Genomic DNA, 17028 nt, shown 5'->3' on the forward strand with positions numbered 1-17028 from the left:
AAACTGTAAGCTTCCGACGAACAAACTGATGCACGAACGGTCGGAGAAACGGACGAACGAAGAAGGGAACGAAACCACACCCGTAAGCTTCATTGCATATTCAGCAAGGAAAGACACGCTGGCGGGAGGATTTTGTCTTCGAGTCTCAGCCACGGAAGCCCGAAAGACTAGAAAAGCGAGAGATGGCACGCGGGGCCGCGAAGGAGAGCAAGTGGTTCGGACGAGCAGTCAGTCCGAGTCCCTTCCAACAGACTTCCGAATATCGTCCCGGGGCGGTTTATTGGTTTTGTCTCTCATGGATCTCCGGCGGATCCTCGAGTTCTCGCCAAGTCGGAGGACGACTCGACGCGACGCGACGCCGGGATGCCGGAGCGTCCTATCCGTGCAGGGTGCTGGCTGCGATTAAAGGGGCTGACGAACCGTGACGTCGAGTTATTTCGGAGCGGACCGGGGCGGTGTGTCCTCGCGGTAGAGCAGGGGAACGGGAGAATTCGTAGCGAACGTACGTGGCTCTACGACCTCTTTTCTTTGTCAGCACGACCAAGGGGACGCGGAACACGCATTCCTTGCGTGTCCTGGTGTGTCCATTTTGTCGGCAGACCCGAGTACACTGGACCGTGATGAAACTAACCTCGACCAACCTCTGTCGCGCTTCTTTTCCTCTCTCCATGTTCATTGCGACTTTCATCGCCGAACGTACGTAAGTATGTACCTAAGTGAGTACATAGGTGCTTTTGCCGTAGCTCGTCGACGGAGCAGTCGTTTAAACAGCCAATTAAACGATCCGCCGCGATACAAGGCATCTGCCGAGATGCATCGGCAATTGGACTCGACTGTCCGAAGAAAGCTGGAACCTTCGATACCGAACAACGCACCAAAAGACTGTGGGGTGTGGTGCGCGAAGGGCGAACGTGAGCTTGTAGTAACGAAAGAGAGAAAGCTCCGTCCCTGTCCTCCCTGTGAGCCACTCTCCTTCTCTCCCCCCTTCAGCCCGTTCTTTTCCATCGTTTGTCGCTCTATCTCGTTTGCTGTAAAAGCGCGCGTATGCGTGCGAGCAACCGAGCAAGCGAACGAACGAACGAACGGACGAACAAGTGTATTCGATGAAAGAACAGAGTATAGGAGAGCGAAAGAGAGAGGGGTAGAGTTAGGGGCAGGAGGGCGGGAGAGAACGAGAGGGTTCTAAAGAGAGAGTGCGAGGGAGAGGGTAGCTGTTTCATCTGTCACCTGCAGACGCCGCCTTCCTTTCCGTCATCGTCCCTCTCACCCGAGCGGCAGCCACCCCCAACGACCCCCTTTAATAATAACAACAATAGAGCTGGACTAGCGGCGGTCGGTCGGCGTGGTGGCATGTGGACTGGGGGACGGGGGGCGTGGGACGTGGATCGTGGGACGGGGATGTGGGACGTGGAACGTGGGACAAGGACCGGAGGCTAGCGGCCAGGAGCCAAGAGGGGGTTGGACGGAGAAAGAGCGGCGTGTCGGTGGAACGGTACGGGTCACAAGACGGCCGTGTCACGTCCGCTTCCAGCCTCGACCCTTCTCCTCGACAGGTCCACCCCGCGCGTCAACTTCACCCAGGGATGTAGTGGACCACCTTGAGTTCAGCCACCGTTGGTACGTTCGATACCGTAGCGCGCGCAACCACGCGAGACCTTGCGTCGCGTTGGCGTTCGCGTCCCTTTGGCCCGACTCTACTTACTACCCCATGGTCGACATTGCTCGAGGAACGTGCGAAACGCGTTAACTTCGGCTCGTTCAGCCTGTGCGCGCCGAAACGCACAAGAGGAAACGCGTTGCAATTTGCTGGAGGAGCGTAGAGGCTAGGCTCGCATCGGGCCGGGCCTCTATACTCCTGGCTAGACCGTAGCTCTGTCTGTTCCACTCCTTTCAGCAACGTCCACCCGTCCGCCTGGCCGTTCGTGGTCCGTCTCGTCTCTCGCGACCCTTATTACGCGTCGCGGCTCAACTTCATCAGGGAAATGTCGCGCCGCTCCCTCTCTCAAGCAGCAGCAGCATTAACTTACGCGCACACCAGTCTCCCCTTGCGTTCGTACACGCTGCGCGGCTATGCTAATGTCCAAAAACGTGTCGGTGTGCGTAGATGCATCTGCAGTATTTCGCGATAATGGCTCGCATCCGTGGTGGGGATGAAACCCGCTCTACCACGCTTCGTACAACGTAATACACCGCAAAAATATAATACCGACCCTCCTTTTTTTACCTTCCGTTCGCGTGTCCTTTTCCTTTTTCATCGGTTGGTTAACCACCTCTCGTCTCGGAGCCAACTGCAGCCCGGACGAGAACAGTAACCTGTTCTCGGTACAGTAAGCAGAATTTTGAAAAATCCAGACACGAGATTCGCCAACGAACACCAAACGAACGTTCCGGGGAAATTCAGATTGCAGACAATGAAATAACTCTTTTTGGAATATACTTTTGGTCGGGAACTCGGTGATTTCGCGCCGATTCGTGACCCACGAGCGCGTTCAGAGCATTAATCGTTCGTAATTTCATTCGATTTAATTACCTGGTCGGCGCGCTCGAATCGAACGAAGCATTAAACCGTCCGAACTGGAGTCGAATGTTTGCATTTTAATACGCGCCGCTGATGTTCTGCGCTGGCGTACACTCTTGCGTTGCCTAATGATAGACGCGTAACGAGCGCGGCGCTGCATCAATTAACGCCCGATAATTAGCAGTCGGGAAACACGGTTCTCTCGCGACCGGCGTTGTTATTTTTCGCGCACTATCCGCGAGTCAAGGATAAAAATGCAGGAAACTTTGTGCTCCGCGAGAGAAGCAATCGCATTCGTATCTCTTGCTTGCGGAAACGTACGGTGGCGGTAATTTGGTCTAGGAAGAGGAGCGGAAAGCAGCGGCGAGCGGTGTCGACGCGACGCGACGCGACGCGACGCCACGGAGAGTTGCGTGGTCGCGTCGGAACCAGTCCAAGTTCCAACGAGTCGCCGCTTTCGTCGATCGATAAGCTCGTATAAAACTGAAATAATTTGATAAACGTATAGGCGCGTGCGTGTAAAACGACATTCTCTCGCGTCGCTACGCGTACCGTTCCATTCTCCACCCGCGTTTATTTTCGTCCCTCTTTTTCTGTCCTCCCAATGATAATCCAATCGAGAACGATGATTGCATTATTAATTGATGGACGCGCGTGGTTAAATTCGCACTCGCTTTTTCGGATACGCAGAGTAATTTGGCGAAAGATGGTTTTCGGCGCGACGAACACAGGGGGAAACGAAAGAAAGAGATGGACGAGGGAGAGAAAAGAGAAATGGGGAAAGGGGAGAGATGGAGGTGGCAGAGAAAAAGTAAAAGTCGACGACGAGAAGGGGTACACGGCCACGAAAGGAGCTTTGTCTCGATCGTCGACGTCCTTGAATAATCTCGTCCTCGGAAATTTGATCGACACCGGTCAAACGGGTCGACCGGACTTCAAATACACAGATACGCGATTCTCTTGGCTCTCTCCGCCTCCGTCTCTCTCTCTCGCTCTCCCTCTGACTTTCTGCACGTCCACCTTCGCGGCAGTCTTCTTTCGTCTCTCGCTCGATCTGTCCAACGACCGCTCATCGAATAGGTAGGAGGACGTTGAAAGTCGTTGGAAGATGAGCCAGTGAGGGGTAGGCAGAAGGTAGAGAGCAGAGAGCAGAGAGCAGAGAGTAGCAGCAGGGATGATGCTCTCCTCTCTCTGGGAGAGAAGCAACGTCCGAACACCGTGAGAAGGCATACGACCGGAATAACTCGGAAAGTGTCAGAACGATAATCTGACGGCAGCAACGCGACGGACGGGACGTACCGTCCACTTTGCGTCCACTTGCTCCTCTTTTGTCTCTCTTCCCTTACTCTTACTCTTTCTCTCGCTTCTGTGAAGCTCGGTGAGATCGCGACAAGCGCTACGCGTCGATCGTTCTCCCGACGATCTCGCAGTCCAATACGTAACGCGCGTGTTGCAAGAGCTGAGAAACAGAGACGATCGGCCTGCTTGCAAGGCTCTCGTCGACTTGCGATTCGGCGAATGCAACGATAAGGAAAAGCTGAGGCCGGTGGAAATGAAAGGTGATCGATACCGCTGCTACTCCGTACTAAAACGTATGGAGCGTGACTTGTCAGCAAGATCGGACGTTGATTTAGACGTACGAATGACGTTTCCCGTACTAGTCGCGATAGGCTCGACGCATTCGTCTGGATAATCGAGAAGAAGGACAGCCTCGACCCACGATCGCGAAGGAAATGTGGAGGGCGGGCAGATCGAGCGGTGTCGTTTCTGAATATTAATAATTCCAGTCTCGTCTCGAGTCGTCTCGAGTCGTATCGAGTCATCGTTTTGAGTGCGCGGGACGAGACGAAAGCCAGGTGCGTCGAGACGGATCGAGGTCGTCGCGACGGGGATATTAATTACGATGCGACGCGTACGAGAGGAGCGAAAGCGAGGTCTCTTCGATGGCTTCTTCTTATTCTTGCTGTGTCGCACCGATTGATTCCGACAAGCATAACCAGACTGCGTTTAATCGGAATAATTGACGTCGATGGAAACGCGTGGAACCCGTGACGGAGGTGTATCTATATACCCTCCTCGCGACCTGGTTCGCGGTTCGCGGGTCGTGGACGGAATGGAGCACTCGAGGTGGAAAACTAGTGGGTTCGGCAAAAGCACCTGGATGCTTTTGACGCGATGCTCGGAAGGGCTATTGTGCCTCGGTTTGAAAGGCTCACCTGGAATCGCCGCGGCCGCGATAGCATCTAGCGAGATCGGCCGTCGGGCCGCGGCTGTGGGGAATTAAAAATGAGGGTGGCCACCGCGCGCCGCCCGCTGGCAGGTGGAGGAGGAGCGTATTATTCGACGCGGTCTTATCACTCGTCCGCGCGCATAAATCCAAACGAAACAACACGCGACTCGACTGCGGCATGCGGTGCATCGCGATCCGGGAATCACGAGAGTGCCGCTGCTGCTGCTGCGGCTCGTTTCACGTGTCTCCCGCCTCGTTCTTCTGCATCGTCCTCCTACTTTCACCCGTCTCGTTGCTAATTTTTCATTCCTCGCCAGATTTGTCAACCCCTGACCGCAGCGACCGAACTATTCGTTGCAACGGACACGAAATTCTCGCGACCGGCAAACTTAGACGTCACTGCGACTCGGTCGATCGGCCGATCCGTCGATTTCGTGGCAGACGACGACGACGACGACGGAGCCAGTTTGGTCGCTTTCGCGATATCGCTTACCCGGGCTTACTCGGTCCTCCTACGGTCGCCGACAGAAATAGACGATACGCGCGGTAATAAATATCTCCGTATTATAATTAAGCCGAGTCCGAGAGTGTAGGATACGCGTTACGTATGAGAGACACGTAGATGGATGGACGGCCGAATGTACATCGCGGTCGCGAGCGTGAACTCGCGTCAAACAGAGGGGACAGGAGGGATAAGAGGGAGGACAAACTGACTGGCGAGGCAGGGAGGTACAAAGGTGGAGGTAGATGGGTAGGGAGAGAGAGAGAGAGAGATAGATAGATAGAGAGAGAGAGAGAGAGAGAGAGAGAGGGAGAGAGAGAGAGAGAGAGAGGGAGAGGGAGATGCTGCAAAGACGCAAAAGCAGAGGTGGACTCACAGAGAGACAGGGAAGCTCCCTCATCGCGATCTCAGCAAGGATGGCGCGCTTAGCAACCGTAACTCGTCGTAGTTATCGGTAGTGGACAGTTATATCGACGCGGTTGGTTGAAAGTATGCTCGGATGGCGTTCCACTGGCGTTGCATCGGCGCGCCGCGGCCGCGGCCGCGGCGCGCGGTCGAGCTACGAGCGAGGAATGAGCGCGGCCTTGTCAGCCCGTCCGGCACGTCCGTCGGCTGCTCCTTGAGTGGCAGCGATTCATTCCGCTCTCCTTACACTCCCGTGCACCGCACGCTCCTTCTGCTTCTTCGAGCCAACCGACGCACACCGACGCACACCGACTCACAGCATCCCGTCCACCTTTTACTCCCTTTCCTTTTATGCCCCTATTTCTCTCTTCTCCTTTTCAACCATCTAGCGTTAAATTTTGTCGCACCGACCAATTCTAGGGAGAGGCGAGCAAACAGTTTCTTTTCCGAATTAGATATTTGGCAAGTAGAAAATCACCCATCCGCGATTACGTAGATACGTGTTCTTCTCCTTTGCATTGAAATTAGCCACTCGTTCAGACGTTTCGTCGTCGCGGCGATCGTGCAAAAATACCGCAAGATAAAGGATATTCTCGCGGTGAAATAAATTCGTGATTAATTAAATCCTGCGGTGGCGTATGCAAACGCATCGACTAGGAAACGAGATTATTAATCGCTCGGTAAGCGCGAGATCTCGATCACGATAACATGTACAAGGACATCCAGTTCCTCCAACGCGTGGTCTAATTACTCGTCGGCGTCTTCGTTGTCTTCTTCTTGTTCATCGTCGCCGTCGCCGTCGTCGTCCGCGTGCCCGTGGTCGTTGCTGGAAGCCCGGAAGGACGAAATCAACTGCGGTCGAGGATGTCAGCAACCCTTGCAGCCAGCTCTCCGTATAGTCGGCTGTACCATTCCCCGTCAGTCCTCGGTCGACTGCTGTTCGGCCAACAGTCGCAGCCGCAGCCGCAGCCGACTAATATCTCGTTCTTTTGTTGCGTTTCGCGACAATTCGCCTGCCTACGCTTCCAACGAATTTCAGGCTGATTATTCGGGGCGGTGGAGTGACGTTGGTTCGCTGGATTAAAATGCTGCTAGTAGGACTACGCGCAGCAACTCGAGAGGGAGAACCGACGGAAGGGGAAATACGGGGAATGTGTACCCCCGGGGAGTAAAGTTGTGTCTTCCTTCCTTCCTTCCTTCCTTCCTTCCTTCCTTCCTTCCTTCCTTCCTTCCTTCCTTCCATCCTTCCTTCCTTCCTTCCTTCCTTCCTTCCTTCCTTCCTTCCTTCCTTCCTTCCTTCCTTTTCGCCGTTTATTCGATTTCTCTAACACCCTTCTAATCTCATACCTTCCGTATCGATCTTCCCTCTTTCATACTTTCGTCCACGATTGCTAATTTGCACATGAAGTGTTGTGTACTAAAGTTGTGTACTAAAGTGCACATCTATTGTATATTAAGGGGGGATTGCTCCTTGTTGCACCGAAAAATAGGTAATTCTTTTTGAATTTTTTGTACAAAAACGGTTCGACAAATTAATTTGAGGTTTGGCAGGCTGTTCTATTGTATCTAGAACTATTGTTCTTGAATTTTTGCGTACCAGTGAAAGAAAAAACATGGCAGACACAGAGAGCGTTGGAAAATAATCAGGTAGCCCTGGCGTTGACGAAAAGTACTGCCAGGGTTAAACGAAACACAAAAAGGAAAAGAGATTCTTAAACTATATGAATGTGGCTATGGGTGGTGGTAGATTTATTACGGTATTTGGTACCGTTCCTTTTTTATTTAAAGAAGTTTTCCCGATTTTGAGGCAAAATCTTTCTCAGACTCAAATCAGGGCGCTTCATCTTCTTCAAAAGGCTGCCATTTTAACACTTTTTTATTTTTCTTAATGCATCTACTACTACCCATAGCCACATTCAAATAGTTTAAGAATCTTATTTCCTTTTTGTGTTTCGGATAATCCTTACAGTACTTTTCGTCAACGCCAGGGCCACCCGATTATTCTTCAACGATCTCTCTTGCATCTGCCATGTTTTTTTTTCACTGTCACACAAAAATTCAGAACAATAGTTCAAGATACAATAGAACAGCCTGTTAAACCTCAAATTAATTTGTTGAACCATTTTTGTACAAAAAATTCACAAATAATTATCTATTTTTCAGCCGAACAAGGTGCAATCCCCCCTTTAAATAAAGTAGTTACACCCGCTCAATTGTATATTGAATCTAAAAATATATATATCGGTCTATATGGTATATCTATCGGTTTGGTCGCGCACGAGATAACGATGTGTCAAACCATTTACGGTAATCGTTTTTCTTTCTCCTTCCTGGATAATTCTCGACTTTTCCTGGAAAAGCGACAATGATTGCACCGGTCGATCAATACCTTAGTCCGTTGAGAGGAAAGCGAGGAAAGCAAGGGAAGAGATTAATAATTGGTCATGGTACGGAGAGGCGATTAATAAGCGTGACAAAGACACGATGTATCGCGTACGAGGACAAGGATAGTTTAGCTTTGGGGAATCGAAGAGCGGCGAAAGCTGGTGAAAGACAGCGATGGGCTGGAAGCCGGCCATTGCCGCGTTTTACGGCGGCATTAAGATCCGCTTAAATGACGCGCGCGAAGTGCTCCCTTGGCTGTCTCTCTCCCTCTCCCTCTCTCCGCTTATATCTGTCTGTCTTGTCAGTGCACTAACCGTTGTGGTTCAAGGTCCATTCGCCTACCGGTGCCAGGAAAATTTCGCCTGCCCTACCAAATCGTCTTCTCGTCAACTTGGTTCTCGTTCAACTTCTGGTTCTCTCGAGTTGCTATTTTTATTTGGTAAGATCGTCCTCGCAAGCTGCGGAATCGTACGTACGAACGAGCGCTCAGCGCGAGATGAAAATGGATTCGGGAGCGGGTATACATTTAACGAATCGAAGGAGATGAAAAGTCACAGGATCGTGCTGTAGAAACGACCGAGTAGACCAGAGAGGGAGAGGGCAGAAGACGGGTGGATCGAAGGGAGCGTGGATGCCGGGACAAAGTGCGGATCGAACGTATCCGCGAGAGAGATCGGACGTCGGCCAGTGGGCGTGTATAGATATAATGCGCGCAGGTAGACAGGTAGGTACGCGTGCACCCGTAGAAGAGAACGAATGGTAATGGAAAGGGGGACGGGGACGTGAAGGTGAACGGGGAACGGGGGTCGGGGAATGGGAAACGGAGAATGGAGAACGGAGAACGGAGAACGGAGATCGCGCGGAGGGCACATAAGTCCGGCGCTGACATCGCTGCAACCCTCGCGTCGGACTCGAGTATCGACAGATATTTAAATGAATATTCCTCCGCTGTTAGGGATCCGCTCTTTGAAATCAAAGCAGAAGGTACAACGGTTCATTTAGACGGCCGCCGATATTCCGTGGCGACCGGCTGGACCGTGGATACAGGATTTCGCTTGTCACGTCATTCGTGGGTTATCGCCGAGACCGGCACGACTCTCTGCTAGAGCCTGTCGGAGACAGGAGTCGCGTGTCCCTCGGCGACCCCGTTTGTCCTGCACACGCACGCGGACTTTACTCTTACTTTACTGCGGGACGTCCGCTCTCGGTTCCAACGTCGGCCAAGGTGGTACCGGCCACGTTCTGGTGTCCCTTATCAAAGTGCTCGCAGCTTCGCCAACTCGGCTTCCCTCGAATTTCTCCCGAAATCCACCGCTGCGAGTCCATCCGTCGAACCGTGCGAGTTCCCTCCTTATCGGCCACGCAAATCTCGATCGTTCACGTTGCTTCTCGGCAAAGTGAAAGCTCGGTCGCCACCGCTTCGGTCGGTTCGCGTTCTTAGACCCTGACAAGTACCGCGCGACGAGGTCCCAGCGAACGCGGATATATGTAGATTATTGCGCCGAACCATTTCCCGTCAAAATCTTTCATTCAACATCTACTGGCAAGATGAAGCGCACCAATCGCAGCGCGACAAGAGCGCGCTCGCTCGCATAACTACGTATGTACAGTTCGGTGTTAACGAGCCTACGAGATGGATGGCCGAAAGCGAATGTACATGCTTAATATGTATTATACCTGGGAGCACATACGCGCCTGCATTTCTATCGCTATCTAATGGAAACACGACGGCAATAGCAATTAAAACAGAGCAGGAATCTATTGAAAATAATCAACTGTCCAACTATTCCTTGCGCACACGTGGCGGACAAGGATGCAACGGCCGCGGCGGGAGAATACGTGCAGTCAGATACCTACGCATATATGTCTATCGTCGCGAGCATCCAGATCGGCGATGTTCATTTGTCAAATGTGAGGCAGCTGAACGGTTGCTGGTACATAAACGGCAACGAGAATATCGAAGGGAAGAGGTCGCGGAGCACGGGAAACGCAACGTGAAAAGCGCAACAAGATGCAAAAGTAAAGGTGCGTGCGCAGATACGCGTGTGCATGGTACATGCGTACTGATATATTGCGTTTGAGATATTTACCGGTAAGATTATCGCCGCGTTGCTGAGGCCACCGAAAGGAAGGCCTTGGCTGCTGCTTGCTGCGCATGTCTCCCGTCCAGTGCGGCGGCTGCGAACCGCTCGCTTTTCAAACGATCGGAGACCACTACTTACCTGAAAGAGAAAAAGTCAGGATGGTGAGAAAAATGTCGCGAAAAACGCTCCGGCCACGATCGATCGATCCAAAATTTTAGGACTTTAGCTCGCAAAAAGTCTTTCCACCACCTTCCCCAGCCAAGTACCCCTCGCCACCTTGAAAGCATTTTTCCGAAGGGTGGCGCACGCTCGGATCGTGGCCCCTGTGCAGCCACCACCAATTTTCCCTCGGTCCCTCTCTTATCCACCCTTTACCAGCCATCCTAACCCGCCGTATATCTTTCCACCGTACGCCCTCGAAAGCGGCCGCCTTTGTTTCAGATATTTATGAGGCGTTTTAATTCGCGCGCCGCGTCACCCGGCGACGCTGAGCCTCGGTCGGTCTCGGTGGGGGTCGGTGGGCGTCGGTCGGCGTCGGCGTCGGAATCGGTCGCGGGGCCACCGGACGGAGAAACGACGAGCGCGGCAAGGGGACGGTCGTGTTAAACCGCTACCGCCGGGGGATGAGGAGGCATAATAGGCATAAGGGTGCTCCGATAAAGCGCCAACCCCTCTCCTCCCTTTCGTCCCTCTCGGCCCCGTTTCCAGACGCAGGCCATAAGCGCAAACAAACTCTCGCTCGTATATCTCGGCTGAATGGTTTCTACGTTTCTACGTTCCTACGTCGCGCGCGGCGGGTTTCCGCGCTGTATCGCATCGGCGTGTATTTCTCCTACGTTTGTCTTACCTTCCTGTCCCTTCGAATGAATAGTGAGAAAAAAATTCTTAATCCAGATCCCGCGAAAGAAAACATACCCCGTGGCCGAGCATCTGCTCCCCTTTCGCGGACGTGACATGTTCGAAATCATGCTTCCGGATGTCGATTTATCGGTACAGCGATACTTCCGTCCGGCGGGCGGCTAATGCTGCTCCTGCGGCAGCCGTAGGTAGGTACTCGCGCCCATGTCCTTCTTTACGTTGCAGTCGAGTTTAACGGTAACGGTACGTCACTCTGTCAGTCTCCTTCTCCCTCGCTCTTGCTGTCTAGGTTCGTCCTATAGTCGTCCTTTTCTCTGCCTTTATCGTCCCGTCACTGTTTCTCCCGCCCGTAAGAAGCTTTTCGGCTCTCCCTATTTCTCTCTTTCCCTCGTACCCACCCTCCTTAAGAGCCTTCACTCTCTAAAAGCCTGGGTGTGATCTATGGCGGGACGTTGCGTCACTCGGGGAACAGATGCAGGGCTCGTATATTACTCGACCATATCTAGCAGGGAAACTGAGAGAGAAGAGAAGTGGGCGACAGGGGTTGCTGCGGAGGTGGACTCGAGGAGAAACGTTCCTACACGGCCAGAAGAACAGCCAGCTACGCGAATCGCTCGGCTTATTTCAACGTCCACGAAAATTCACGGGAGGGTCCGAAATGCCCGCAGAAATTTCGGCGCGTTCCAGGTCCGTCGGGATCGCTCGAAGTCGGCGTGTAAACGCGTCTAAAATCAAGCCGTTCCGAGCACGAAGCGATAAAAGGATCGAGATATAGGAAAGTGGAGGCGCGTTCGTGGAAACGCTAGCCAGCTGTCTACGCGAGCAGACCGGGGAGAAAGCGAGGGGTAGGGGAGCAGGAGGGAGGCTCGAAAACGCGCGTCGGCAGGGTAGACACTTGGAGAATCCCATAAATCAGGTCAGGGTTGGCGACGGGGGTGGCTGCACGGTGGTAGTTGCCGAGAGGGAGGCCGTGAGAGCCGAGCGAAGCTAAGGGGGATAGATACGACTCGGAGGGGTCCGTTAGGTAAAGGTCGACGCACAACAAACCCACGCCGCGCCGACGACGAGGAGCGACGAACGTGAACGACGAACGACGCCAAGCGCATGCTCGTAAAACGTTTGGCGCCAATTCCATTCAGCGATACAGGGCTCGCGGTGCTCGCGGTGCTTTCGACAGTGGACTTTCGGAATTTCGTCCCTTGGACTACTTAATTTCGGAGCGATGAACCGACAGACACGAGCGCGAGACCTGGTGCTCCATGTCCAGAAGCTCGGGTACCCAAGACGAAAGCTAACAGGAGTCTCGAATTGGAAAAGGTCACGCTTTCGCGTGGATCGATACCTACTCGTGAATGTGAGAAAGGGCAGGGGCAGCGGCAGAGGAGGCGCGACAGGAAAAGAGGACGACGTTGAAGAAGCGTCGGAGGGACCCCAGATGGAATCGGTGCAGTTTGGAATATTGGAAAACGTCGGATCGCGCGAGAAATCGAAGAGAAAAGGGGCTGGAGAAACAGGCGGAGTGCGAGCAGGGCACTATTTATGACGCGTACGTGAATTCTTGGAACAACGGGGATACGGCGTGTTCGTGTCACGCCGCGCCGCGCCGCACCGAAGAAAAAGAACGACCGAGGTTCACCGAGGGACTCGAGGACGGCTACAGTGCGGGTGGGATGGTATCGTAAAACCAAAACCGAGAGGAAGTACGCTCGATTCAACACGATGGCGATGGCGATGGCAACGCGGTCTGTGTTGCGGTCGAATTTTTCGCTGGCAGAGCAGCTAACGAACTCGAGGACGCATCTAGCAATCTCAGCGGACCGATACATTTTAAGCAAAGCCGTATTGGGCATTTCTCGACCAATAGGTACGTATCTACGCGTGGGCTCCCGAAAGCATACGAGTCTTTGGCTGACAATTTCGACGATTCATCCACTACGTGTATAGGTATGTAAAACCTAATCTAAAATAGGTAAGTGTGTAGTAACGATGCTGCGCGATGAATCGTCAGCTTTGCTGGCTGGGCGGCGAAGTTGAAAAGACTGAGAAAATCGGAGAATTCGACGAATTCGGTGAATTCGGCGCGCTTCTTCGGACACATCCGTCCTTCGCGAGCGTTAAAGGTCTTGGAGAGATCAAAGCTCGCAGACTCGGGGAAAAGAAGGAGGCTTCGATTGATTCATTGGACGCGCGTGCCTGGTTTCAAATCACCAGAATAGAATCGGCTGCCTCGGAATGCCATGCTCACGGCTAATCCATCGAGCGTCTTTATTGCTCCGCGACATTTATAAAATGCCCGAGAGACGAGGGCAGCCTGCGATCGCAGGCGCACATTCGTCACCGATTATAAATCGTCAAGTCCCCTTTCTCGTGTCCCTCTATTTTTCTCCCTCTCCTTCTCCTTCTCCTTTTCTCCTCTCTGTTGTGTGCTAACACGCCCCGACGCTGTCACTTCCCGAAAATACGTGAAAGCGTAAAACGATGAGTCCCCGGGGTAACTGACATTGCGCGTACCCTTCCTCGCAACTTGTAAAGCCTGTTTGTCGCCGGTCTTTCACTCCAAGGGAAAAGAAGGGGACGATAAAGAGAGTTTCGATTGCGAATTGCCACGCGACATTCTATTACGAAGCTTTGATCTGCAGAAGAACGAAGCGCTCGCGCTCGGACGATAGAGTGTTTTGTCTATCTATAGGTCGAGACGGCTGAAGAGGAGGAACGACCTAACCGTGGAAGATAGGTACCTACTCCGCGTTTCATCGAGGATGGTAGGTATAGGGAAGATAAGCCGTGCTCGTTGCGTCGAAACGTCCCTAGGCGGTCGTCCTGGAACCTGGTCGTTCTAGATTCTATGTAGCTAGAACCTCCCGAAACGTCTCCAACCTCTGACTCGAAGCTTCTCTATTCGCGGTAACGACCACCGGTCTCGTACTCCACAGCTTCATCGGCTTTGGCGTAATATAGCGACTGCTCTTCCAGCCGCCATTACGCTGGGCTTAGTGACTGCACTGACTATGGATTCGCAGAAGCAAGAAAACGCAAAGCAAACGCGTTCGCGAAATCCTTGAAACACTGCTGACCCTGACTGCTCCCCCGCGCCGACCTATCGTGGATATGAAAGGGGATTGGAAACACTGGTAGCATATGACTGGATACCTATCTGATACTGGTCTCGATGACACAGCGTTCCTTGTAATTACTCCACTGAATAGACTAGGAGCTAATGAGTGAAATTGTCAGAATGATTTATGAAAAGAAAAACTGCGGTCGCCGAGTTTCGAGCGCGATATGTAAGTAGGTACAGAGGGGTATATCCTAATCACCGCAGATGAGTTCGAATGGACTACCGCCTACCTCATCGTTGACGGTTAGTCTCGGTGTGCGAGCGTGTCCCGTTCCATGGAACTATCGTTTGAGCGATCGATTCGGATCGTGGCGGAGCTTTCCTTCGGTGGAGATCGTCCGAGTCGAAGAAACTCGGCTGGCAGGAGCGCGGAGTAGAAGAACTCGCCGAAGAAGGACAGAGGGAAAAGGAAATAGGGTACAGGGCTGGGAGAGAGAGAGCGAGAGAAAGAGAGAGAGAGAGAGAGAGAGAGAGAGAGAGAGAGAGAGAGAGAATGGTGGCAAGAGGGGGCAAGGTAAGTAGGTATAAAGGAGCGTGACTGGACGTGAGTTCAATACGCGGCCCTCGAGCACAGCTGTCACTGACATCGCCGCAATTCGAAACTGACCACGACAGCTAACCTCGGTACCGGCGGACCACAACGGCGGAAACTTATACCAGCCTTCCGATTGATACGTCCCGGCCACTCACCATACGCCGAAGGGGACGGATTAGTCGGTGGATGCCAGCCTCCCCGTCCTCCCTCGTACTTTACTTCTATTCTATCTTAGCTCAACCCTGTCTCCTCAACGACCGCACTGCACCGTACCGTACCGCACCGCACCGAAACGAAATGTCCCAGTATCGCTTCCTCTCTGCTCTTCGGGTGTACGAGTCGGTCGGTGCGAGTTTCGCCAAGAGATTTGGTCGCGAGGCTCCCCATTGTCCGCGGACGAGACACAATCAGAAACGATGCTGTGTGTTGAGAATACTTTCTGCACGAGCTTGAAGATCCGCGTCGGGATACGAGTAGACGCAGTGCTCGTACGACAGAGTAGCGGTTCGACGCGCGGAAACCCATCGTACAGGGGTGGATAGGGCCGTCTTGCCGTCTCGGGGAATTAGGAAGCGACTTTTTAATAGGTGAACACCAAGTAAGAGGATTCGGAAATAGCGTAGTCATTGTGGGAGCGCGAGGAGAAAAGGTTCGGTCGCGGTAGGTAGTCCTTTCTGGATGAATCGAGAAACGCGAAAGGTACCCGGCTAATAAGGACCGGTACGATAATAGCGAGCATGAAAAAACGAAGGAAGGAGGAGAGAGAGAGGAGTGCGCGAGAGACGTAGCAAGAAGAAAAGGAGGACGGAGGTACATACATAGTTGGGACGTAGCCGGTCGACTGGTCGGCCGATCCTTCGTGAGAAGGACGCAGAGTTGATTGATGGAACGTCAGTCATGGTGCAGCCATCAATCTCCCGTACCTATACCTTTATTATTTATTATCCTTGCCGCTACGGATACTTTGCTTCAGGTACGTTCAGCCGCGTTTCTCTCTTCCTGCTATTCTTTCTTCTCGTTCTTTCCTCGCGTTGCCGCAGCCGATGCATCGGCAAAGTCCAAAGGCCCACAGTGACGAAGCAACGTTCCAGGTATCGAGGCACCTATCCACGTACACGATGTCGCGTATAGTCTCGATCGCAAAACCATTCTCGAGAAATGCTGCTCGGACGGTCAAAGTTTTCTACCCTCTCGGAAAAGTTGAGGAGCGTCGCAGTGAAGCGAGATTACGCCCCGCGTCGCCGTCGACTATTATTAGTCGCCGTTGAAATGTTGACGCTGCGTGTACACATGTACGTATGTAATCGACAAGCGAGCAACGCTTCTGTCTCTTCTTCGGCCTTGATGCCGATTTTTGATTTTTTTCCGCGGCAGTGGCAGCCAAGCTATTTATCACCGCAGGCCAGACGATACGACAAAAGAGTGCGCGCGGTGGTTGGTGCATATTGCCGCCCCCGTTGCTCCTTTGCTAGCAAATGCATTTGCAGGACGAACGGAACGACGAGCGGTATATACCTTCGCTCGCTCCTGCTGTGTCACGAAACAAATGCGCTTTCGGCCAATCATCGCGGTGCCGTCCATAAGGACGACGATCATGATGACGCTGTGGAAGATGACTCTTCGCAGCTGTCAATCCTCGAGGACTGTGGCTCGACCACGCGTTCGAGGTTGGACGGCTCGGAGCTCGGAGTCAGCTGCGAGTGTCTCGATTCGATCGAGCGGATCGAGCGGGTCGAACGGCTGGACAAAAAATCGAAGCGCACTTGTCAGCAAGAAGTCTATTCTCTTCTTCTAGGCGTCTAGCCGGAGATGCCGTTTCTGTTGCGCGCCATGCTCTGATACGTCCACGTAAATTTAAACAGTTCATTGTATCGGAGGAGCTTGAACCGCTCGCGACGCTGATCCCCAAGAGAAGAGAGGAAAAAAGGGCGCGCTAAGACGGAGAGGAAGGGGAGGAAGGTGGGAAGGTGGGCGCATCAAGCAACAGGGGCGGAAAAGTTGACGGCTTAGACGTTTTAAATTTCTCGAGGCATTTGAGAAGACATCGAGCAACTCGATCTCTCCAGCCGGACGCTGGAGATACCTGCACCTGAGCCTCTTAGACACTTTTTTCGCTTTTTTCTCCTCTTTCTTTTCCCGGAGCTAAACAGGTTGCGTACCTGCGCTCTTGGTAAGAAAAGAAGCTGATCCGACGTGGCAAAATTTCGCGACGCCGATGTCGCTCCAGCAGGCGTAGGCGCACCAGCAGTCGCAAGTGTGAATTGCAAGGGGAAAAAGTATGATGCTGTTCTCGGGGTTAATTCATGCATCGAAAAAGAAACGAGTTTTCCACGCGAATCGTCCGGTACATCCACAAAGCGACGATGAATTTTTCACCGGCTTTCCATCGAAAT

The 17028-nt window shown here is 52.8% G+C and overlaps 1 protein-coding gene across 8 annotated transcripts in view; it reads right to left on the reverse strand.

The window, feature by feature from the left end:
* Positions 1-17028, reverse strand: part of Tio (zinc finger domain-containing protein tiptop) — an 88412-nt gene that overhangs the window by 25506 nt on the left and 45878 nt on the right. For 6 of the 8 annotated variants that reach the window (XM_076822983.1, XM_076822981.1, XM_076822982.1 and 3 more), the window contains one exon: positions 10131-10262. The exons of the other annotated variants lie outside the window; for them this stretch is intronic. In XM_076822983.1, coding sequence (XP_076679098.1) covers positions 10131-10197 — 67 coding nt within the window. In that variant the 5' untranslated portion in view covers positions 10198-10262. The remainder of the gene's footprint in view (positions 1-10130; positions 10263-17028) is intronic. 8 annotated transcript variants of the gene reach the window in all.

The sequence above is a fragment of the Andrena cerasifolii genome, chromosome 11 (genome assembly GCF_050908995.1).
Source record: "Andrena cerasifolii isolate SP2316 chromosome 11, iyAndCera1_principal, whole genome shotgun sequence".
NCBI classification, from domain to species: domain Eukaryota; kingdom Metazoa; phylum Arthropoda; class Insecta; order Hymenoptera; family Andrenidae; genus Andrena; species Andrena cerasifolii.